This window comes from Perissodus microlepis, chromosome 7 (genome assembly GCF_051167445.1).
Source record: "Perissodus microlepis isolate ML-2025 ecotype Zambia chromosome 7, ASM5116744v1, whole genome shotgun sequence".
Lineage (NCBI taxonomy): Eukaryota > Metazoa > Chordata > Actinopteri > Cichliformes > Cichlidae > Perissodus > Perissodus microlepis.
This window is the reverse complement of record NC_140467.1, coordinates 64,658,527-64,683,209: the sequence shown is the minus strand read 5'-3', so window position 1 is coordinate 64,683,209 and position 24,683 is coordinate 64,658,527. Positions and strand designations below refer to the sequence as shown.

The 24,683-nt window shown below is 46.6% G+C and overlaps 2 protein-coding genes across 2 annotated transcripts; one reads left to right on the top strand and one right to left on the bottom strand.

Moving 5' to 3' along the window:
- Positions 1–10,730: 10,730 nt before the first annotated feature.
- On the top strand, positions 10,731–13,760 carry mphosph6 (M-phase phosphoprotein 6). Its single transcript, XM_084936702.1, has 5 exons — positions 10,731–10,941; positions 11,678–11,790; positions 12,615–12,705; positions 13,138–13,238; positions 13,349–13,760. The coding sequence occupies exons 1-5, from the start codon at positions 10,894–10,896 to the stop codon at positions 13,470–13,472; spliced, it is 477 nt and encodes a 158-aa protein (XP_084792828.1). The 5' UTR covers positions 10,731–10,893; the 3' UTR covers positions 13,473–13,760.
- A 1,865-nt stretch (positions 13,761–15,625) lies between these two features.
- On the bottom strand, positions 15,626–24,231 carry gpia (glucose-6-phosphate isomerase a). Its single transcript, XM_084936699.1, has 18 exons — positions 23,962–24,231; positions 22,963–23,053; positions 22,630–22,698; positions 21,688–21,807; positions 21,530–21,613; positions 21,314–21,460; positions 21,122–21,193; positions 20,945–20,989; positions 20,046–20,099; positions 19,536–19,596; positions 19,271–19,314; positions 18,787–18,939; positions 18,497–18,626; positions 17,917–17,993; positions 17,681–17,809; positions 17,495–17,570; positions 17,278–17,344; positions 15,626–15,955 (listed from the first exon to the last, which is right to left on the bottom strand). The coding sequence occupies exons 1-18, from the start codon at positions 24,078–24,080 to the stop codon at positions 15,832–15,834; spliced, it is 1,662 nt and encodes a 553-aa protein (XP_084792825.1). The 5' UTR covers positions 24,081–24,231; the 3' UTR covers positions 15,626–15,831.
- Positions 24,232–24,683: the final 452 nt, after the last annotated feature.

The window sequence follows — 24,683 nt, the reverse complement described above, 5'->3', positions numbered from 1 at the left end:
AAGTCAGTGATGCTGCTCGGTTTGCAGTCCTGAATATCACGGCACAAGCAGGATTCACTGCACTGTTAATGTTAGCTATGTTATATTGCTGCCTCTGTTCGGTGGTGTCGAGCCAAACGGACTTTAACGTGTGTTTGAACGAGCTGACGGTTCACTCGTTAAGCTGAAAGAAAGATGCTTTAATCACAGCAGTCACACATGTGTCCACTGGACCATCTGGGAACTCTTCTTGTTTAGCACTCGTAATAACACAAACACTAAATCCTCCTTCTCTGTGCTGTTGTGTAGCAGTGTGTACACCTGAGACTGTCACCTGTCTGTCTGTCCTGCACTCTCTCTCTGTTTCTTTCTCTCTGATTGTGGAATAAAAGTATGAACATGTGTTTATAAGTTACACTTGTGTTTGAATCCTGCAGCTTCTCACACATTCAGGGGCGGATCTAGAGAAATTTTCTTAGGATGGCAAAGAAATCAAATGGGGTGGCAAAATCGAAGCCCAAACACATATGCAGGTGGTTACATATGGTTAAATGATTCAAATGCAGTAAGTATACACGTTTTTCATATAAATATAGTCTATAACTTAATTATTGTCTGTAGCCCACATGATTACACACTTTAGTTACATAAAACATGAGTTTTGATGCTATGTACTGTACAGCCTGTATGATAAATAAACATGTAGCCCAATAAGTATAAACTCCAGAAAGCTACACAACATGGGGCGCTTCATTTACAAACACAAGTCTAACTTAAGTTTCACTGTTTTTGTTAGAAAACAGTCACATTGTTACAGCTTAAATTACACAAAATGTCAGAAATCTGCACTGTCATGAACAAACATGTAAACCTAATTTTTCATGATTTGTTGGATTAACCCTCTGAGGTCTGAAATACAACCGGACATTTGTGACTCCTCTTGAGTTTACGTTTGTATTTCACCCTCAGATTGTTTCATTTTATTTTTCCCCCGTTGCCTTGTTTGGTATCTTTTCAGCTCAACTGACTTTAGTTGTTTTTTCACTGACATACTGCATTAGTGTTACTGATCTGAAATCACACAAAGAACTTAAGATCCTAGTAGTATTTTTACTGTAAAAAAAACACAGACATGTTGAGTAAATGTTTATAACTTGAAATGCAAATATAAAATGTACATTTTGTAAACATAAACAACTATTTATCTAAAAATGCAGCCAATACACCGTTTTTTTCATTTTGTATAAGAATTTAAAAATATTACTAAAACTAAAATGAGAGAACAATCAGGTGTCGCAATAAGATGCCCCACAAATGATGTGCGCCAGTAAAAAACAAGTTTGTCCACCAAAAGACAGAAGAGCGCAGGGATAAACCTGCAGGCCTGACAACAGCAGGTGTATCACTCCGCTGGTTTTCTACTTAGTGACAGTGTTTACGTTGCAAATGTGCCTCTGTGACATTCATTAGTGCCCTCACTGACACACTAAACAAAACGACTACACAACAGAACAGCTACACAACACAACACACTAAGTAAACACTCCACACTAAACGTCACAAATCTCCCACATCTAACCTCTCTCTCTCTCTCTCGCTCTCTCTCTCTCTGTCTCTCTCTCTCTCTCTGCCGTTACCGTCACCCCCCAAACTTTTCCCTCTTCCTAAACAACCAAATCTCACGTGTTGACTTCTTTTTTTTTAATTGGTCGACATGGTGCATTTTTCCACCAATAGGAAAGAGGTAAGATAAGAGATAAGATAAGATAAAACTTTATTAATCCCTCGGGTGGGTTCCTCTGGGAAATTCGGTTCCAAATAAGCACAGCACCGACAGAAGTTATAGAGTTACAGAATATTATATATATATATATATATATATATATATATATATACACACACATATATAAATACAAAGACATATATAGATAAAAATATACAAAGGGGATAAATAGAATAAATAGGAATAAAATAAAAATAAAAATAAAAATACAAGTGGATTGCACATTTCAAGTATGGAGTCTATTGCACCGTTGACTATTAACAAAAAGTATTGCACAAAGGTAATTGCACAGTGAGGTGAAGAGGCACTACAGCTTAGTTGTCTCCCCTCCCTCTCCCCTCCAGAGAGGAGTTAAACAGTCTGATGGCGTGTGGGACAAAGGAGTTTTTAAGCCTGTTGGTTCTTGTCTTGGGGAGAAGCAACCTGTCACTGAACAGGCTCTTCTGGTTGTTTATGGCCGTGTGCAGAGGATGCCCAGCATTGTCCATAATGTCCAGCAGTTTCTTTAGTGTCCTTTTCTCTGCCACTGTCACCAGAGTGTCCAGCTTCATGCCGACCACAGAGCCAGCCTTCCTGATCAGTTTTTCCAGCCTGGATGAGTCCTTCTTTGCTGTGCTGCTCCCCCAGCACACCACAGCATAGAAAAGTACTCCAGCAACCACCGACTGGTAAAACATCCTCAGGAGCTTCCTGCAGATGTTAAAAGACCTCAGCCTCCTGAGGAAGTACAGTCGGCTTTTTTCCTTTCTTTACTGTTTTCGCGCTGTCCTTACAAAACGCTTGAAACACACACACACAAACGTGACGACAGTATTTAGAAAAAGCGTGGCTGATATATATGATCATAACTCTGGATTTACTGGCCTGTAATTAAAATGTAAAAACTTTGAAGTCCGAACTTTCAAAGTGGCTGAAACAGAGACTCAGCGTGGCTGCAGCTTGTTGCTGTGTCAGCTTACATCAGTCATGTGATTTGGAGGTGCAGCGTGTCCGTGGACCACAGAGGGTTAATAACACTCACCTTCCTTCCATTTCCACAGTGTAACATCCACCCACCTGTGTAAAATCCGAAATTCCCATGGTGTTGTTCAAAATGTGCTCTGGCACCATCATAAGCATCGCTTGCTGCTGAAAACAAGAAAAAAGCCGGTCCTGCTATGGGCTGAACCATTTGTTACTGGTGCAGGGGGGGAACTCTATCCAATATATTCAGTTTTAGCATTTAGATTCACTGCTGACTGTAACTACGCTCAAACTGTTAATGCTATCTTATTTTAATAAACAACACTGTCATATGCAAAACTGGGGTGGCAAGGGATCATTTTAGGGTGGCACTTGCCCCATGCCACCCTTCTAGATCCGCCCCTGCACACATTTGATTTCCATGTGTGACGACTGCAAGTGTCCAGAGTGAGGACAGACTGAGGGACCCACTGCTGCACATCATCTGTGAGGCTTTGCACCCCTGATGATCCACCAGGACAAACTCAGCAGTGTGTGAGGAAGAGGAGGAGGAAGAGCCAGCAGCAGCTGGCAGATGGAGAGAATAGACAGACTGTTCCCTGTTTGTGAAGGACTGCTAGGAAAGTTTAACATAACTGTCTGTCCTGAATCAGTCTTATTAGGTAATGTTCAAATAATGTGATCATCCAGTGTTTTCAGTGTGGGAGAAAGTACTCAGGGCCTTCAAGTTACACACTATGAAAGGCAGCAACAAGGTTAATGTTCAGAAACCTAAAGTCTGTATCAGCAGCAGAATGGAGCTAAAAATAAATGTTGGTTTCAGTTCTATGAAGCTTTGAGTATTTTGGATCAGCAGCTGCTGTGTTTGTTGCATCATATTGCTGTAATTGTTTATATGCTTTATATATTCTGAGCTAAGTTGATCTATAGTGTTACATCATATTCTATAAGGATGTTATGTGTTTGTAGACTTTGTGCCCAGTTTGACCCATTTAGCAGAAGTCAGCCTGTTTAAGGCTCTGATATCTATTCTGTATGACTTAAAGTAGTTATGACATGGTCTGATTTTCTCACCCAATAAAGGAATATTTCATATATCAGTCTACTCTTCATTCTATCAGACACAGTTATCACAGCTCGTACATTTGCTTTTTACACATATATGTAAGCAATGAGCCAAATGTAATAATGCCAACATATTAAACGAACAATATTTGTCTCTTATATATGAGAGATGATGATGAGATAGCCTTTATTTGTCAGTTTTAGGTCTTTTGCCCACAACTGAGATGACAGACCTTGCCGACCGTACATACAATACACAAACATCACATTGGGGAGACAGGTCAGGCTAGGTAGCGAGGAAAAAAAACATTGAAATGTGTAACACAGAAGGATAATACAGGAATGCACAGATATCAACACACCATAGCACAATAAACACAGACAGCAACATGGGAAAGAGTTCCAGTGTGTACATCTGATCTGGGACCGCTGCAATCTTCGACTGCGCCTCCAGCTGACCCGATGTCCACATCAGAGGGGAGGTAAGCGTTGGAGGTGGCGTTGGATCCGGGGTAGGGAGGGTGATGCGTCAGTGAGTGCTTATCGGTATCAGTATATGTATGTGTGTGTGTCCAGAGTTCAGCTGAGACAGTGTCCTTCGCCCTGCCAGGCTAAGTAAACAGTCTTCCAGCCAACCCAGGTGGCCTTGCATGGAATGGGAAGGAACAGACTGAACACAGTCGTTATCAGGGTGTTTTGTTCAGCTCCGGCCTTGTAGCTGGCGCCGAAGGGGTATCCGCATAAGTGATGTTATTTTTTACTTTAGTGCGAACGGCTCATATGAATTTCAAAGCAGTTCTACAGTCCAACACTGGTCTCTCAATCTCCCGTTGGAGAGCCGCGAGCTTCGCCATACTTGCGTTCTGTGATGTTGTCATTCCTTGTGCTCAAGGAGCCGATTCTGAGAACTCACGGCAGTGTGCCTCCCCGAGATGTCATCCAATTTTGCGCCCAGAGATGTTATTCCGAGCGAGCCCTTCCGAGATGTATCCAGTCTGCAGTCAGAGATCTTATTCTGAGTATTCACAGCAGCCGTAGCCTCTCCAAGATCTTATCCGTGCTGACTCAATGAGCCCATTTTGAGAAACTCACGCCTCTCCCATCGCTTCAGTCCCAGCGGGCAGCCTTGTGGGGGTTTGAACAGCCGGTTCAATCAAAGCTCTTCTGCTGGCCTTTCCATGTTAATCGAAGTTTTGCTGGATGTGCATGGGTGTGCTTTATCTGATGCTGCCATAGCTTCTTCATTACTGGGGAGAAAAGCTTCCTCTGCGCCGCTCGCTCCGTGGTCATATCTTCATAAAATGACAAGCAGCAGTTCTCCCACAGTATTCCTTTCTTCTGCTTAGCGGTCATGAGAACTTTTTGTCGTGCAGTGTAACGGAGAAATCTCACCAGCACGATTCGAGGTGGCTGACCAGGTCCCGGGCGTGGTCTCGTACTTCTGTGGCATCTTTCCAGCTCATATTCCTCCCCTCGTACAGGGAGTGCAGAATTATTAGGCAAATGAGTATTTTGTCCACATCATCCTCTTCATGCATGTTGTCTTACTCCAAGCTGTATAGGCTCGAAAGCCTACTACCAATTAAGCATATTAGGTGATGTGCATCTCTGTAATGAGAAGGGGTGTGGTCTAATGACATCAACACCCTATATCAGGTGTGCATAATTATTAGGCAACTTCCTTTCCTTTGGCAAAATGGGTCAAAAGAAGGACTTGATGGGCTCAGAAAAGTCAAAAATAGTGAGATATCTTGCAGAGGGATGCAGCAGTCTCAAAATTGCAAAGCTTCTGAAGCGTGATCATCGAACAATCAAGCGTTTCATTCAAAATAGTCAACAGGGTCGCAAGAAGCGTGTGGAAAAACCAAGGCGCAAAATAACTGCCCATGAACTGAGAAAAGTCAAGCGTGCAGCTGCCAAGATGCCACTTGCCACCAGTTTGGCCATATTTCAGAGCTGCAACATCACTGGAGTGCCCAAAAGCACAAGGTGTGCAATACTCAGAGACATGGCCAAGGTAAGAAAGGCTGAAAGACGACCACCACTGAACAAGACACACAAGCTGAAACGTCAAGACTGGGCCAAGAAATATCTCAAGACTGGTTTTTCTAAGGTTTTATGGACTGATGAAATGAGAGTGAGTCTTGATGGGCCAGATGGATGGGCCCGTGGCTGGATTGGTAAAGGCAGAGAGCTCCAGTCCGACTCAGACGCCAGCAAGGTGGAGGTGGAGTACTGGTTTGGGCTGGTATCATCAAAGATGAGCTTGTGGGGCCTTTTCGGGTTGAGGATGGAGTCAAGCTCAACTCCCAGTCCTACTGCCAGTTTCTGGAAGACACCTTCTTCAAGCAGTGGTACAGGAAGAAGTCTGCATCCTTCAAGAAAAACATGATTTTCATGCAGGACAATGCTCCATCACACGCGTCCAAGTACTCCACAGCGTGGCTGGCAAGAAAGGGTATAAAAGAAGAAAAACTAATGACATGGCCTCCTTGTTCACCTGATCTGGACCCCATTGAGAACCTGTGGTCCATCATCAAATGTGAGATTTACAAGGAGGGAAAACAGTACACCTCTCTGAACAGTGTCTGGGAGGCTGTGGTTGCTGCTGCACGCAATGTTGATGGTGAACAGATCAAAACACTGACAGAATCCATGGATGGCAGGCTTTTGAGTGTCCTTGCAAAGAAAGGTGGCTATATTGGTCGCTGATTTGTTTTTGTTTTGTTTTTGAATGTCAGAAATGTATATTTGTGAATGTGGAGATGTTATATTGGTTTCACTGGTAAAAATAAATCATTGAAATGGGTATATATTTGTTTTTTGTTAAGTTGCCTAATAATTCTGCACAGTAATAGTCACCTGCACACACAGATATCCCCCTAAAATAGCTAAAACTAAAAACAAACTAAAAACTACTTCCAGAAACATTCAGCTTTGATATTAATGAGTTTTTTGGGTTCATTGAGAACATGGTTGTTGTTCAATAATAAAATTATTCCTCAAAAATACAACTTGCCTAATAATGCTGCACTCCCTGTAGACCTAGGCCATCCGCGAGTATCTTCATCACATAATCATTTATGCTTCCACCACTTTCCAGACCCTCTTCCAGACCGATAAGCCGAACGTTCTTTCTGCGGTTTCTGTTTTCCTGGTCGTCTACTCGGACCCAAAGTTGTTCAAGCTTTTTAGCGTTTTTGCTATTATCTTCTGTTATGCTCCTCACTTTGTCTTCCACATCTGAAATACGGCCCTCAGCTTCGGTCATCCGTATTTGGATTGCACTTATAGCGTTTTTAAATTCCACCATATCTGACTTGATGTGAGATACATCGGCCGCAACACTAGTTAGGATAGTTCCAAGCTTAGTCATTTTGGCAAACAGGCCGCTTATATCCATCTTTGGCCCTTCTTCTTGGCTAGCAGGGCTAACCTTGGCACTGCTAGCATTACTTTCCCCCACCGCCACCGTGGAGATTCGGGTTTGCACGCTGTTCTTCTTAGTTCCTGTGGCCATGTCTCTCAATAAATCCGAGGACACTGATTTAGCAAGTCACCGCAGTGAGGAAATATATTATTTGGGAGCGTTTACCTTGTTTTAAAACTAATGTAGGGTCGACGAGGGTCAGAGACTCTCTATGGCGCGGCCATTCCCAAACGCTCCATCATGTGACTCCCCTAAAACTCTTTAATTTAACCATTTTGTCTCTCTGTCTCCTTTTTTTGACCCGGACACATTTTGTTATTTCCCCTCATACCCTGGACCTTTTTAGGGGAACATAAAAATGTAAAAAAAACGTATGACGACCATGAACATTAGGAGGTACTTGATTGTAATGGAAAACCAGTCGATCCGTGTCGATCCGTGCCGAGTCAATCCAAGTAGGTACTAATGGAAAAGGGGCTTTAGATTCCTGAGAGGTGAGTCCAAGGATCAGGAGCTGATCACATTTAGGGATTGATAGATAGGATATAAATGAGCATACAGATACAGACTCCTTAAAGTATTATTGATCATTATTGATAAACTTGGTGCTGCAGCAGGGGCAGATCTACTGGGGTGCCACCCTGAAACAATCTCTTGCCGCCGTAGTTTTGCATATGATAATGTTCTTTATTTAGAATTTGAGCCTTTCTACAATTAACAATGAATAGTGGAACAATGTACCATGTCGACCAATCAAAAAATTATATGGCATTTGGTTGTTTGGGGAGAGAGGCAAGCTTTGGATGTGACGACGGCAAGACGACATCAATAGGAAGTTCTGACATGTGAGAGATTTGTGACATTTAGTGTTCTTGGAGTGTGTAGTTAGTGTGTAGTTAGTGTGTAGTAACATGTAACAGTTTGATTATTTCTAATAAAAGCAGTGTGAATAGAATAGAATGTCTTTATTGTCATTGTCAGAAACTTGTAGTTAAAACAGCTGCCAAGACCATTGGAACATCTCTCCCTCTGCTACAGGACATCTTCCACAAGTGCTGCATCAGTAAGGCCTCTTGCATCGTGCCTGACCCCTCACACCCCTCACATGGACTCTTTTCTCTCCTTCCATCCGGCAGACGCTATCACAGCATCGGGCCCGATCCTCCAGACTGCATGACAGCTTTTTCTCGCAAGCCATCGGACTCTCGAACTCACAGCCCTCGTTGGGTTGTCTTTCTATATACTGTACTGTGTATAGCAGAGATAACAATAAAGTTTACTTTGACTTTGTGCTCCTCATGTTGTGTAGCTTTCTGGGTGATATAGTTATTAGGCTACATGCTTATTTATTATATGGTGGATACAGTACATAAATTCCAAACTGGAGTTGTTTTATGTAACTGAGATGTTTAATTATGTAGTTTGAGAAAATAAGAAGAATGTTTATATAAAACATGCGTTTACTTATACTGTACTTGATGTATTTTAACCATTTATAATGCATATTACAGAATGTTACACCTGCATATGTATAAAGAAATGGCTTTGATTTTGCCACCCCATTTGATTTCCATGCCACCCAGGGGCGGATCTAGAAGGGTGGCATGGGGTGGCAAGTGCCACCCTAAAATGATCCCTTGCCACCCCAAGTGCCACCCCAGTTTTGCATATGACAGTGTTGTTTATTAAAATAAGATAGCATTAACAGTTTGAGCGTAGTTACAGTCAGCAGTGAATCTAAATGCTAAAACTGAATATAATGGATAGAGTTCCCCCCCTGCACCAGTAACAAATGGTTCAGCCCATAGCAGGACCGGCTTTTTTCTTGTTTTCAGCAGCAAGCGATGCTTATGATGGTGCCAGAGCACATTTTGAACAACACCATGGGAATTTCGGATTTTACACAGGTGGGTGGATGTTACACTGTGGAAATGGAAGGAAGGTGAGTGTTATTAACCCTATGTGGTCCACGGACACGCTGCACCTCCAAATCACATGACTGATGTAAGCTGACACAGCAACAAGCTGCAGCCACGCTGAGTCTCTGTTTCAGCCACTTTGAAAGTTCGGACTTCAAAGTTTTTACATTTTAATTACAGGCCAGTAAATCCAGAGTTATGATCATATATATCAGCCACGCTTTTTCTAAATACTGTCGTCACGTTTGTGTGTGTGTGTTTTAAGCGTTTTGTAAGGACAGCGCGAAAACAGTAAAGAAAGGAAAAAAGCCACCTCTTTCCTATTGGTGGAAAAATGCATCATGTCGACCAATTAAAAAAAAGTCAACATGTGGGATTTGGTTGTTTAGGAAGAGGGAAAAGTTTGGGGAGTGACGGTAACGGCAGAGAGACAGAGAGACAGAGAGAGAGAGAGAGAGAGAGGTTAGATGTGGGAGATTTGTGACGTTTAGTGTGGAGTGTTTACTTAGTGTGTTGTGTTGTGTAGCTGTTCTGTTGTGTAGTCGTTTTGTTTAGTGTGTCAGTGAGGGCACTAATGAATGTCACAGAGGCACATTTGCAACGTAAACACTGTCACTAAGTAGAAAACCAGCGGAGTGATACACCTGCTGTTGTCAGGCCTGCAGGTTTATCCCTGCGCTCTTCTGTCTTTTGGTGGACAAACTTGTTTTTTACTGGCACACATCATTTGTGGGGCATCTTATTGCGACACCTGATTGTTCTCTCATTTTAGTTTTAGTAATATTTTTAAATGGTTGTACAAAATGAAAAAAACGGTGTATGGGCTGCATTTTTAGATAAATAGTTGTTTATGTTTACAAAATGTACATTTTATATTTACTCAACATGTCTGTGGTTTTTTTACAGTAAAAATACTACTAGGATCTTAAGTTCTTTGTGTGATTTCAGATCAGTAACACTAATGCAATATGTCAGTGAAAAAACAACTAAAGTCAGTTGAGCTGAAAAGATACCAAACAAGGCAACGGGGGAAAAATAAAATGAAACAATCTGAGGGTGAAATACAAACGTAAACTCAAAAGGAGTCACAAATTGTATTTCAGACCTCAGAGGGTTAATCCAACAAATCATGAAAAATTAGGTTTACATGTTTGTTCATGACAGTGCAGATTTCTGACATTTTGTGTAATTTAAGCTGTAACAATGTGACTGTTTTCTAACAAAAACAGTGAAACTTAAGTTAGACTTGTGTTTGTAAATGAAGCGCCCCATGTTGTGTAGCTTTCTGGAGTTTATACTCACTGGGCTACATATTTAATTATTATCCAGGCTATACCGTACATAGCATCAAAACTCACATGTTTTATGTAACTAAAGTGTGTAATTATGTGGGCAACAGACAATAATTAAGTTATAGACTATATTTATATGAAAAACGTGTATACTTACTGCATTTGAATCATTTAACCATATGTAACCACCTGCATATGTGTTTGGGGGGAAAAAAGGCTTTGATTTTGCCACCCCATTTGATTTCTTTGCCACCCTCATAAAATTTCTCTAGATCCGCCCCTGATGCCACCATAAGAAAATTTCTCTAGATCCCCCCTGGGCTGCACATCAGAGCTCGATTAGCAGGGCTGGAGAAGCAGCTTGGCGCTCGGTTCTTTCTGCCTCTGTTTAGCGTGGCGTTAGCTCGGTGTGCAGCACCGAGGGTCCTCCGGTTCGGTTAGCCGCATTCTCTTGGATTAAAGATGGCGAGTGAGTCGGTGAAGCTGTCCAAAAACCTGCTGCGGATGAAGGTGAGTGAAGCTGCGCGTGCTAACGGACACGCGAGAGCAGCTAGCAGCCGATAGCTAGCAGAACGTTAGCTTTGTAATGCGCCGGCGCATAACTCCACTCAGAAATCTGATGATTTAAGGTTTTCTGCTTCACATGAAGTTTTAAATCTCACACAGAAGCTGAATTTTATTACCTGGTATCAAGTGTGACCCGGAGAGTAAATCGGCGTGCAGCAGAGTTAATAACAGGCTGTAAATGTAATTTATTAATAAATAATGTGTGCCAGTCTGAGACACTAAAGATAAGCTCTGACTTTAAAATGATCTGTCACGTGATGCGAATCTGAACCGGTGTGGATGCTCAGGTATTTGTGTTACGTCACTAATAATGGGAACAACGGCTGAAATTCATGCTTTAAAAACTGTATCAGAACCGGATATGACGTCCAGGGGGCGGTTATAACCTGCAGGGTGCTAGTTTGTTTCCTGGGGAGGCTGAACCAACATGGAGAAGATGTTTCTGCGGCCTGATGCCTTGACCAATCAGAATGTAGCCCTCTCAGCTGATTTTCACCTTTACTTTAAAAATCTGGTCTGCAGATGTGGAAGATTTCACACTGAGAAAAACAGCTGTGGTTCTCTGCAGGGAGACCTCAGCCAATCACAGCTGAGTGCAGTAAAATCGTCATTCATGAGGGCAGGTGTGGTTAAAACCTCACAGAAACGTCAGCTGAAGGTGACGTGTGTGTGTCCACAGTTCATGCAGAGACGTCTGGATGCAGAGACGAAGAAGCAGCTGGAGGAGGACGAGCGGAGGATCATCAGTGATGAGCACTGGTACCTGGACCTACCCGAGCTCAAGGCTAAAGAGTACGTATGAGCGTCATTCAGGCTCCGCCCACTTTAGTTCAAGCAAAATGTATAATTCAATTCAATTTTATTTATATAGCGCCAAATTACAACAACAGTCGCCTCAAGGTGCTTTATATTGTACAGTAGATCCTACAATAATACATACGAGCCTATGTGCAAGCACTTTGGTGACAGTGGGAAGGAAAAACTCCCTTTTAACAGGAAGAAACCTCCGGTAGAACCAGGCTCAGGGAGGGGCGGGGCCATCTGCTGTGATTGGTTGGGGTGAGAGAAGGAAGACAGGATAAAGACATGCTGTGGAAGAGAGACAGAGGTTAATAACAGATATGATTCAATGCAGAGAGGTCTGTTAACACATAGTGAGTAAATAACAAACACCCAGTGCATCATGGGAATCCCCGGCAGCCTATGTCCATTGCAGCATAACTAAGGGAGGATTCAGGGTCACCTGGTCCAGCCCTAACTATATGCTTTAGCAAAAAGTAAAGTTTGAAGCCTAATCTTGAAAGTAGAGATAGTGTCTGTCTCCTGAATCCAAACTGGAAGCTGGTTCCACAGAAGAGGGGCCTGAAAACTGAAGGCTCTGCCTCCCATTCTACTTTAAATACTCTAGGAGTATAACAGCCTCGCCGCACCGTTGTTAAAGGACTTTCTTCATGCAGCTGCTTAATGTGCAGTTTTCTGAAAGGAGTCTGGTTTGAAGTCTGAACACACAGTGAAGTGTGATTTAAGTACTTAGGGGTCAGAGGTCATGTGATCATGGAGGCGGATGATGTTATTCTGGAGGTGTTCCTAATACTGTGGCGTCTCTGCTCCTGCAGGAACATGATCATCGAGGAGAGGAGTTTCGTTCCCTGCGAGGATCTGAAGTATGGCCGACTCTCCTTCAGAGGCTTCAATCCTGAAGTCGAGGTGTGTCTCATTTCACGCCCACTTCCTGTTTTTATTTTGACCCCTGACCTCGTGGAGTGTCAGATTACCTGACTGCTGTGTTTGGGAGGACACAGAGCTAAGAAACATCAGTTTGTTCTTCGTGTTTTTAACAATAATCAGCCTCGATTTAAACCAGCAGGGACTGTGTCTGACTGAAGGTTACCATGGCAACGACCAGCTGTTTTATTCGTGTTTAAATTTTGCTGTAAGATCTCAGCTGTACAACTGCAGCAGAAGCATCCCAGTACGACCCTGCCTCTGTCACCTGGAGGCTTCAGGTGTGTCCTACCCCCTGACTCCTCACCCTGGGTCCTCTGTCCTACCCCCTGACTCCTGACCCCAGGACGACGAGTCTCTCTGAGTGTTTGCTCTGCAGCATTTAAACTGGAACCGTCCTGTGTGTCCCTGCAGAAGCTGATGGCTCTGATGAACCCCAGAGAGGAAGAGGAGGAGGAAGAGGAGGACCTGAGCCGGATGCAAACAGACGTCACAGATGAAGAAATGGCTCTGAGGTACGAACTGTTTCCCTCTGATGCTGAAGCGCTGCGTGTTTCTACTGTAGCTCATTTCACACACACACAGTGTGTGAGGCGAGGCTCTCATCTGCTGTTTTTCTCGGCAGGTACGAGAGTTTAGTTGGAAGCATGAAGAAGAAGTTTGCAACGAAGCGAGAGCGAGCGGCGCAGGAGGCGGACGAGGAGAACCAGAAGGAGGTGAAGAGGGCATTCGTGAAGCCTCAGGACTGAAGACGCTCGCGCTCCAGATGTTTTTAGACGTGAGGCTGCCGTGGAGCAGCAGCTGTGTGGATGTTATACATCCTGCTTTTATTCTACGAGGAGGACACGAGCAGCCTCAGAGCTCCTGAGAGCTGCATGTTTATTCCCTGTTTGTTTTTTAATTCTGTATGTGACTCACCTGAGGGGTGTTTAAAGCCACACCTCCTCCACTTGTTTGCTCGTCATGAGGAGGTGAAGGTTAGTTCAGACCTCTGAAGAAGTAAAACACAGACTGTAAATAAAAGATGGAGGCTCGCAGAGGTCAGCGTGTGTTTATTTCAGAGTGTCTCGTTTAAGCGCGAGTGTTGAAGCTCCGCCGCCTGACAGTTGGTGTGTTTAAAAACGGGTCGAACATGGCGGCGGTCAATGAACGTACAACGGTCTGGGCCGGGTTGCCAGCAGAGCGTGACATACGGCATTCGCCACGGGAGACGGATCCTCGGCTGACTGCCGTGACATCCGGGCCAGAACACGGCGTAGATGTCCCCGTAATCTGCCCGAGCCATGGAGGAAGGTGGCAAGAAGCTCGTCTCCGCAGCGAGTGGCGGCCCCCTCGTTCCCAAAGGTGACTGAGAGGAAACCAGTTAGAGATGACGGTTTAGAAACGTAAAGTGTTAACGAATATAAACGTAAATATATGGAAATAATTAGAAAACTTCAAACTGAAAATAATTTTACAGAGTCACACATGAAGTTTGGATAAATTAAAATTTCAAAATAAAAGTAAAATTGTACCTTTCTGAGTTATTGATGTTTTAACTTTCAGTAGAACTTCAGAATAAATTCAACCCTGATCAAAAAACTCAGGATAATGTGTAATTCAGATATTTCCACTTAAACGAACATCTTTAATAAGAATACGAGCCTGTTTGTAATCTGATGGCAGCAACACGACAGCTCCATGTTCCCACTGTGCAGCGTCCTCTTTTAACTACAGTCTGTTCGAGGTGGGAACTCGAGGGCCGGTGTCCTGCAGGTCTTAGACATGTCCTTGATCCAGCACAGCTGATTTGGCTAAACGGCCTCATCAGCATGTGTTGAAGTTCTCCAGAGGCCTGGTAATTAGAGCAGGGCGATATGACCAAAAATATTTATCACGATATACATTTGAAAATTTGCAATAACGATATAACTGATGATATAATTGACACTAGACAAAATACTTTACTCCGCTTTATTAGTGCAAAAAAAACCCTTGAGGATAAACTGTGTGCCAGTTGGAGCGCAGCCATCAGAAATCTGATCCTCGCTTCCTGCTCGTCCAGTCTGAGCGGGCTGATGCTCGCTGAAGCACAAACGATGCATTCGTGCACGGAGGTCAGAGCAGGCATGCGGCTGTTTTAGTTTTTAATCAATGTTTGCTCCACACAAATGTTAAATTCCTCCTAGCAGGCATTAAAGAGTTCATTTAATATTAGGGCTTTAAAATAAGAGCACCTTTGCTTGATCCAGTTTATCTTAAACGTCTTAATAACAACTGTGTTCAACTTCAGGAAGTCAGACTCAGCACCCTTCATCGCTTCCACACCTGCAGTTCCCCTGATGTCCACTAGAGGCTCTGCAGTGAGTCATGTTAAAATAAACATGCTCACCGGCTGACGCAGGAACTGAATGCCTGTACGGAGGCACGATGTGTCATAACTCACCTGTTTGAACTGGGTTCAGGTGCTTTTGTTCCACCAGAAAAGGTTTAAAACGGTCGTTTGGCTGTGAGTCGTTACGCTGTCACAGAAGAGTTTAAATTTGCTTTGATGTGAGAATCCATGACTTGCATAGGTACTGCTGACCTCTGATTGGATGATAAGTTCAGAGCAGGTGTGTAAAATCAGCACCAGTGAGCATTACAGGTGTGCGTTACCTGTTGCTCATGTGTCACCAGCACGGCCTTGTTGTGCAGCGCCAACAGCATTTCCCTCGTCCCGTCCCAAACATCAGCGCGAGGCTTCAGCTCAGCACCCCCCCACCCGTCGTCCAGCGAGGCAGGAAACACGCCAGTCCAACATAATCACACCTGATCAGTAATCAGTAATTACCTGACTGCTGAAGCCGACTTCTCCTTGAAACGAGCTCACTGATTGGACAGAAGCATTTCCTGCGACCTCACAATGAAACCAAACACAGCGTTGGAGACAAACAGGCTTTTATTTTGAAAGTCACGGTTGACTGGGCATGGTCACCTACACAAACGTGTACATTTTCAGGACTCGTCTACACGTGAAGACTCTTAGCACACAGATCACAGACAGGAAGTGCTCACAGCGTACGACAAGACAAACATCATTCAGCCAATGAGGATGGAGGATGAGGTCGGCTAACGCGGGCTCAACGTTCAGGCGAAGTTCTTCTTCAGGAAGTTGATGAGGCCGTTGGTGGACGAGTCGTGGGAGGTCACCTCCGAGTCGTCCTTCAGCTCCGGCTCGATCTTCTTGGCGAGCTGCTTCCCGAGCTCCACCCTGCGGCGGAAAGAGGCGGGTCAGCAACACAACTTTACACAGCAACGCTGGTTGGTCAACAACAATTATTTTGTAAGGGAAAGTACGGAAGACCGCTGGTACCAATGAGGCAAGTTTGACTAAATCCGGTCGTTCAGTCTGACGTCACTAGCCGTGTCTGGGCCTAAACTAAAGCATTACTGAGAGTTGAAAATCTGTCTAAAGTCTTTCATCTTTAATAAAATGATCAGCGTTCTGCTCTACCAGGTGTAACAATTGAGTTTAACATCCAGGCATCCATGAAAACGGAATTTATGACATTTAACGGAGTTAGAAGTTAGCAGGAAGTTAGCTCGCTAGCTTCTATCTAAATACAATATAGCATGTCCTGACTGCGGGGTTTTGGAAACAAATTCAAACGTACAGCTCTGCTATCACTTCCAACATAAATGAAGACAGAAAACTAAACAGCAGTGACGTTTGTAGGGTTACTGAAGTTTGGCTAGCTGGTATATAATGATGTGCTACGTGACCGCTAGCGACACAGCTATGTTAGCATAATATAAACAAGCTAACTTTTTTTCCACTGGATAAAAGTTAACGTGAGTGTTCTCGGTGGTCAGGAACAAATGTAATCGCATGGCAGGATGCTGTAAAAGGACCAAACTTCAGCCAGGAGAACAACTGAGATAATCCATCCACAATACGAGGTTAGTCATTCATATACTGCTGCATGGGCTGGGCTGTAGTTACATCCTAAGGTTTTAAAAACTGAGCTTAAATAAATGATTAGCGGTAATAAAAGCCGAGGGAGGTCAACAGTGATCACTGACTGTTTTAGGAGCCTTTTGAGATTAAATAGAAGAAAATACAAAACATTAAACATGTTAACAACACAAAAGCCATATTAAAGGCAGACTACTTTAGGCCTGGAAGTAGGATTCGTCACGTCATCACTTAACGACCGGATATATAATAATAAAAAGGCGCCTTTAAAGACCCTCAAGGTTACCTGACATAAGCACAAAATGAAAACATGTAAAACTAGACTAAGACGGAGTCACGATGAAGGGTAAGCAGTTCTGAATACATGTTTTAAGATGTGATAAAATAAATACACAGTGAAAATTCATTGTTTTAATTTAAATACAAAAAACCCAACAACTTTAAGTTATTTAAAAAAGGGAATGTATGGAGGTCTATTAGTGGCAGCAAAGTGACCGTTCAAGATCGTTAAAAAAAATTAATTAAAAAATTTATATGTTTAATTGTAAAATAAAAACCAAACGTGGAAGCTTAATCTAGCTTAAACCCGAGTTTAGCCCCGCCCAGGTGTGACTCACCCCCACTGGTCGTAGCTGTTGATGTCCCACATGACGCCCTGGACGAAAATCTTGTGCTCGTACATGGCTGAAAGAACAACACAGCTGTGTCAGACTCCTCCTCTTTAAATGGACACACCTGAGACGTTATTGGTGCAACTGAAGTTTACAGTAACCAGAGATCACCTGCAGTGACTCCGCCCACAGCAGCACGTTTGATTAAAAAGCCAGTACTCACCGACCAGAGCCCCCAGTATGAACGGGGTGAGCTTCTTGAAAACGATCGAGTTGCTCGGCTTGTTCCCCAGAAACACCTGCAGAGAAAAACATCATTTAAACGCTGGGACGTTGACACGCTGTACAGTCACCTGACTGTTTCTACTCTGATGGTCACACACAGGTGTGTCCAGGTGTGCGCTCTTACCTTGTGCGGCAGCAGCTTCTCCAGAGCGTCTCCCGACATGCCGGCGGCCTCCAGCTCTTTCCGGGCCTCGTCCGGAGTCTTTCCCTTCATCAGCGCTTCGGTCTGAGCCAGGAAGTTTGCCACCAGGATCTGCATGAAGCACACAACACCTGTGAGGCGTTACATCATCCAGGTGTGCTCTCGGTTCCTCCAGCTAATCAGTTCAGCCTGGCTAAGGTAACGTTAAATGTCCAGACCTTGTGGTGGAGGTTGTTTCTGATTGGATGCTGAGACTGAGCAGGAATGAGGAAGTCAGCAGGAATCATACGAGTGCCTGAGGAAGGACAAGCAGTCTGTTAACTCTGGGTATTGATCACAGGCTGTTCAGACGCACGAGGCGGCGAGCTCCAATCAGATCAGACCAAAGAAAAAAACTCTGTCTGGCCTCAGTGATCCAGAATAATCCGGCTCCCTGTGCTGTGGGGGGGGGCGGAGCATTCGACACCATCAATCATCTGTGGAAGGAGCCCTGTGGTATCCAATCACAGCATCTCGAATGTTCTCAGATCAATAAGCAGCAGATCAAAGACACTCAGGTGTGCCCCTCTCACGTCTCTTATTAAATAAAAGACATCTGATTATGTTTACAAAAGGACCTGTACAGGTGTTTCCACAGGGGGAGGAGCTTCAGGCTCGGGCGCTCCAGGTACGCACGTTGTCTGTGACCATTTTAACTCACCTGTGCGTGGATCATGAAGGTTTGTGCAGGTGTGATAAGCTGCCCTGATGTTCACTAACGAGCGGTCACTGTTACATAATTAAAGGGTGGAGCTTCACCTTGGTGGATGAGCTGGTAGAAGGCGTGCTGCCCATTGGTCCCCGGCTCGCCCCACACGATTGGTCCAGTGTGGTAGTTGACGCGGGCGCCATCTTTGGTGATGTACTTCCCATTGGACTCCATGTCGCCCTGAAGACCAAACAGACGGGTCATCAGCGCCGACATTCATCACGAACACGAAACTCCACCCCCACGCCGCAGTCTGATGCAATGTACGGTTTCTGTGGTCTGCTGCGCGTTACGTGACGCAGGCGTCACACCTGCAGACCCGCCTCCCTGCATCACTGACCTGCTGGAAGTAGGCGGCGAAGCGGTGCATGTACTGGTCGTAGGGCAGCATGGCGTGGGTCTCTGCCTGGAAGAAGTTGATGTACCAGACGCCGAGCATGGCGAGTAGCACGGGGGCGTTCTGCTCCAGGGGGGCACTGCGGAAATGGTTGTCCTGGGAGGAGGAGGGAGGAGAGTTTAGGTTCATGCTCCTGCTGTCAGGCTGCACACGCTCTGCTGACTGCAGGTGAGATGTTCACCTGCAGTCAGCAGAGCGTGTGCAAGTAGTGTGCACAGAGCGCGTGCAGAAACAAAGGGCGCCATTCTCTCGCCTATCACATTCGAGCCCGAGTTGTGAAAGTGTCCTGTTCAGTAACTTGACGGGAAGCGTGGAAACATTTCAGAGTGACGCAACGATCAAATAACACGTGTTGAAATCCGTTTTTGTCCCGCGGACGAACGTGAAGTAACTCGCTCGCAAGAAAGCAGAAGAGACGGCGGCGTACCATCCAGTGAGCTCCGGAGAGAAGCTGCTCGAAGTTCTCAAAGCCTGAAACACAAAACAAACCAGAGTTTATCAATCAGGCTCTCAGAAGGAGGGACATCAGCTCAGTCATGCACATATCAACAGGTTGAAGCTCAGATCGTTGCAGGGCAGCTTTGCTTGATTCTCAGTCCAGAATAATCCTTCTTTCCTGACAGGATGACACCATCACTGGCTGATACTTTGAACGATGATCGGCCCAGGCGACAGCCGAGTCACAGACGTACCTACGTGCAGAGCGATGGACAGACCGATGGCCGACCACAGCGAGTAGCGACCTCCGACCCACTGAGGACGAGCAAACACGACATCACACAGTCACTCCACCAATCAGAGCACAGGCAGGACAGCAGATCGTCAAAATAAAAGCAGTGACAGGAAGCAGCGAGCTCGCACTGAGCCGCTTTCAGACACTTTCTGTCAGTTTGTTTTCAGCAGAAGGATGGCAGCGTTAACCGAGGTCACGACAGGAGCGACCTCACGAGAAGCACAAAGGAACGCCGACTACGGTAAAAATCAAGAGCTCCTTAAATCTAAAGAAAAGTGATGAATTTAACTGAAGGAGCCAGAATCAACACAAACGAATATTATTAAATAAATAACGAGGGTCGACTCAAAAACCTGTTACCCAGGTTACACGTCACCAACCCGCCGCTGAAAACCATCCGAGTCACATGCATTCATAGTGACATCATCCTCCTCCTCCTCATCATCATCATCGTAACAGGCGCACTTACGTCCCAGAACTCGAACATGTTCGCCGTGTCGATGCCGAAGTCCTTCACCTTAGCCTGAAGGAGGCGGAGACAGAGGAGGCTGCAGATGATCTGATTAGAGCAGTGTGTGTGTCTGCCTGTGTGTGTCTGTCTGTGTGCGTGCGAGCGCGTGTCTGCGTGTGTGTGTCTGTCTGTCTGTGTGTGTGTGTCTGTGTGTGTGTGTCTGCGTGCGTGTGTGTCTGCGTGTGTGCGTCTGTCTGTCTGCGTGTGTGTGTCTGTGTGTGTGTGTCTGCGTGCGTGTGTGTCTGCGTGTGTGTGTCTGCGTGTGTGTGTCTGCCTGTGTGCGTCTGTCTGTCTGCCTGTGTGTGTCTGTCTGTGTGCGTGCGAGCGCGTGTCTGCGTGTGTGTCTGCCTGTGTGTGTCTGCGTGTGTGTGTCTGCCTGTGTGCGTCTGTCTGTCTGCCTGTGTGTGTCTGTCTGTGTGCGTGCGAGCGCGTGTCTGCGTGTGTGTCTGCGTGCGTGTGTCTGCGTGCGTGCGTGTGTGTCTGTCTGTCTGTCTGCGTGTGTCTGCGAGCGTGTGTGTCTGCGAGCGTGTGTCTGCGTCTGTCTGTGTCTGCGAGCGTGTGTCTGCGTGTGTGTCTGCGAGCGTCTGTCTGCGTCTGTCTGTCTGCGTGCGTGTGTGTCTGCGTCTGTCTGTCTGCGTGCGTGTGTGTCTGCGTCTGTCTGTCTGCGTGCGTGTGTGTGTCTGCGTGCGTGTGTGTGTCTGCGTGCGTGTGTCTGCGTGTGTGTGTCTGCGAGCGTGTGTGTCTGCGTCTGTCTGTCTGCGTGTGTGTGTCTGCGTGTGTGCGTCTGTCTGCGTGCGTCTGCGTGTGTGTGTCTGCGTCTGTCTGTCTGCGTGTGTGCGTCTGCGTGTGTGACTCACTGAGTTGGTGGACAGAGCCACAAAGTGTTTGGCCACAGCAGATTTCTGTGGAGGATGAGAGGAGAGAAGCTCGTGAGCGTGATGGAGAGATCACCACCCGACCCCTGACCCCGTCTGCCTCCATTTTAAAGTGACTGTGTGTTTTAGAACAGCTGCGTCAGGCTCGGGTCTACTCACGTTGGCGGCGGTCTGCAAGAACCAGTCTTTGGCAGACTCGGCGTTGGTGATGGTCTCCTGGGTGGTGAAGGTCTGAGAAGGTCAGAGTGAGGAACGCAGAGTTAGCAAACAATAACTCAAACCAATAGAGTCTCTCCAAACTGAAAGCAACTGACTGAGCACGCTCAGACCCAGGAGTTAGGTGTGTGTGACCTTGGAGGCAATGATGAACAGGGTGGTCTCGGGGTTCAGCTTGGCGAGCGTCTTGGCCAGGTGAGTCCCGTCGATGTTGGAAACGAACCAAACGTCCGGTCCTCCCGCCGAGTATGGCTTCAGAGCCTCCGTCACCATCAGAGGGCCCTGAACGCACCACAACACATTGAGTCACATGACTGCTGACGCGCGTGTGAGAGCTCAACGGTCACTCACCAGGTCGGAGCCTCCGATGCCGATGTTCACCACGTCAGTGATGCTCTTCCCGCTGAAGCCTTTCCACTCACCACTGCGAACTTTCTGTAAACGCACGACACAAAGGTCACGACCTCCAGGCGTCACACGCCTTGACACACGCTCACAGACACACTCACCTGGCAGAACGCCTTCATCTTGTCGAGCACCCTGTTGACCTCGGGCATCACGTCTTCGCTGTCGACGAGGATCGGTGTGTTGGAGCGGTTCCTCAGAGCGACGTGGAGCACGGCCCGGCCCTGTGAGCGCATGCGGTAACAACAACGGGGTTAGCAGTGACCCCCTCACACAAACGCACGCGCGCTGATGTCGGCGTCACCTCCGAGTCTGAGGGCCACCTCACACTGGGATATATCACCATGGCAACAGATGCTGTGACCCCACCCTGCTCCCAGGTTAGAGATCAGCAGGTGTGACATCACCATACTGATCAATCAGATCTGTGGAATCCCCTGATCAGGTCAGGATCCATCAGCACGTTCAAACAGGCTCAACTTTATTGGGACAGGAGCCGTTTACAGTGTTTGTCTTCATAGCGCTCTATGTATTCCTCTTTGTCAACAATCTGATTGGATGCTGCCAGCCCCGCCCCTTTCAGGTAAAATTATAACAGCTTCCTGTGATCGATGACGTCACCACACAGCCTGATTTAAGTGATACAAACGTGTTTACGTAAATATTTAAGATTTGTGATCCATCATACATTGACCTTCAGTGTGTGTGTGTGTGTGTGTGTGTGTGTGTGTGTGTCAGGTGGAGGATGAAGAGCGTCTCTGAAACCAACAAAATAAAGCCATCATGGTGCGTTTGAGTGTCAGTTGGAATTTAGATGCGTACAGGTCGAACCTGCACAGGTGTACTTTAACGCGAGTGCGCACACACACACACCTCAGAGCCTCTCAGGGCTGAATCATTTATTCGCTCTACAAACCTTTGCTCGATCGACCTGATAAACACCTTCGTGGGATTAATGATGTCAGGATAAGTGAAGCTAGAGGAAAGCGGTCACGTGACCTTCGTTCCCCTTTTAGTTTCTACGTGGACGTGTGAGGAGGCGTTACCTCGGTGAAGTTGATCTTCTCTCCGGAAAACATCCTCTCCCGCGCCTCCTCCAGCCCCCGAGACTTGGCCTGCACACAGGAAACACACGGGCAGCAATCAGGTGACTTCAGGAAGCTCATTTCACCACCAGGAAGCGGTGACATGTCGACACGGCGCCCGCCACTGGTGCCGTGGCGCAACGCTTCTCTTTCCAAATAAAGTGTGGAAACCTTCCTGTTTCACTGAAGCTCTGAGCAGATAAGGCACGCCTCCTCCGCTCACCTTTAGCTGAACCTGCTGCTACAGGTGAGCTCCAGCTGCCTTTCAAAATCAAAGACCGAGTGTGTTCTCACCAGGGCCAGGAGCATGGCCAAGACGTCCTGGTTGATCAGGTTCTTGGAATAATCGATCAGGATGTCGCCATCATCCGTCTGCAGGGTGGTGCTGTGAGCAGAGCCAAAAACCTTTATTTACACCCAGTTTCACAGACACGCACAGAGCAGCCAAACACAGAACCTGAACAACAACAGAGCGACCGCCTGAGGGTGATGAACGCGGCATCACCCTCAGCTCACAGTGTGAGGGTCCACGAAACGCCTCACACCGCCTCCTGTGATGGTTCTGCTCAGACTCCCTCAGCACGTGGGCCTCTTTCACGCGATGACTCAGTCTGTCTGCGGATGCGTCACAGCGCACGTACCCGCGGGCAGAACCGGTGCCCGGTTGTCCCACCCCCGGCTCCTGTGCTTCATTACCGCCCGCATCCCGCCCTGACATCGGGCGAGCCCCCCGCCGGGCTCGCCCGATGTCAGGGCTAATGCTTCCATTATCGTCTGTCCGATAATGGAAGCAGAAAACCTGAAACTTCCTTCAGGTTTTCTGCTTCCATTATCGGACAGACGCGCCACAGGCAACCTGTCGCTCCCGTGACAGTCTGCAACGTAAACGTCAGTATGAGGTCAACCCCACACCTGAGACCCACCTGCGAGGGCCTCGTGATGTGTTGGTGAACGCTTAGTAAGCACGTGCGCAGGTTCGGCACAAACAGGAAATCTCTGCAGACTGTCCGATAATGGAAGCAGTCGTTTTAGCAAGCAGCTAACAGTAACCCATATCGGTAGAGAGGGAGCCACCGGGTGTCAGGCCTCTGGTCTGCAGGTTTCGGGCTCAGTACCCGGGAGGGGCGATGATGACGAAGGGAGTACGGGGTGGGGGGCTTACAGCGGAAACGCGCGGAGCGGAACGGTGACCTTGTCGGTCACCTGCGGTCACAGTCCGAGAAGGAGAATCGATAACCGGGCGGAGCGCTGAGGACCTCCAACCACGGGGATACGTCCTCCGGCTGTCCTCACCTGAACCGGCCGAAGCGCTCCGGGTCGGACTCGAACAGGGCCCTCATGTTGAGGCTCGCGCCGTTTGCCTCGTGCCACTGCTTCAGCTTCTGGAAGTTTGCGTCGGCGGTCAGAGCCATGATGGCGGCTGCTCGGTGCTCGATGTGGACAAATTGAAGACGCTCCCCGGTGAGACTCGACCCTCCGCAGCCGGTACTGGACTGAATGTGGCGGGGAGTCAGGGAGGAGCACCGTGGGGAAAGAGCCGCTCCCAACCAATCACAGCATAGAACCCACCACCCGAGCTCCGCCCACAGACCCGACCCGTCACGTCCTCAAAGGCAGCGGGACTGAAGTATGGAAGCCGATTAGTGACGATATTGCGTCGATATTGCGAGAAGGCAGATCTACGGGGCTGGCACGTGCCACCCTAAAATGCTCTCTTGCCACCCCTAGTGCCATCCTAGCTTTGCATATGACACTGTTGTTTATTAAAATAAGCTTTGTATCTTGTTCTATTTAATCTGAAACACCCCTAAAATAGTCAGTGATCACTGTCGGTCTCTCTCCGTTTTCATCATCACTGTTCATTTTAAAGCTCAGTGTTTAAACCCTTACTACGTAGCTGCAGCCCAGCCCATGCAGCAGTATATGAATGACTAACCTTGGATTGTGGATAGATTATCTCAGTTGTTCTCCTGACTGAAGTTTGGTCCGTTTACAGCATCCTGCCCTAACCCCCT

Coding starts and splice junctions, on each gene's coding strand:
- mphosph6 (XM_084936702.1), top strand. CDS start 10,894: ATGGCGAGTGAGTCGGTGAAGCTGTCCAAAAACCTGCTGCGGATGAAG. Junction 11,791..12,614: donor CCCGAGCTCAAGGCTAAAGA/GTACGTATGAGC, acceptor CTGCTCCTGCAG/GAACATGATCATCGAGGAGA. Junction 12,706..13,137: donor GCTTCAATCCTGAAGTCGAG/GTGTGTCTCATT, acceptor GTGTCCCTGCAG/AAGCTGATGGCTCTGATGAA.
- gpia (XM_084936699.1), bottom strand. CDS start 24,080: ATGGCTCTGACCGCCGACGCAAACTTCCAGAAGCTGAAGCAGTGGCAC. Junction 19,597..20,045: donor ACATGTTCGAGTTCTGGGAC/GTAAGTGCGCCT, acceptor GCTCGTCCTCAG/TGGGTCGGAGGTCGCTACTC. Junction 17,345..17,494: donor CATACTGGGGGCTCTGGTCG/GTGAGTACTGGC, acceptor TTGTTCTTTCAG/CCATGTACGAGCACAAGATT.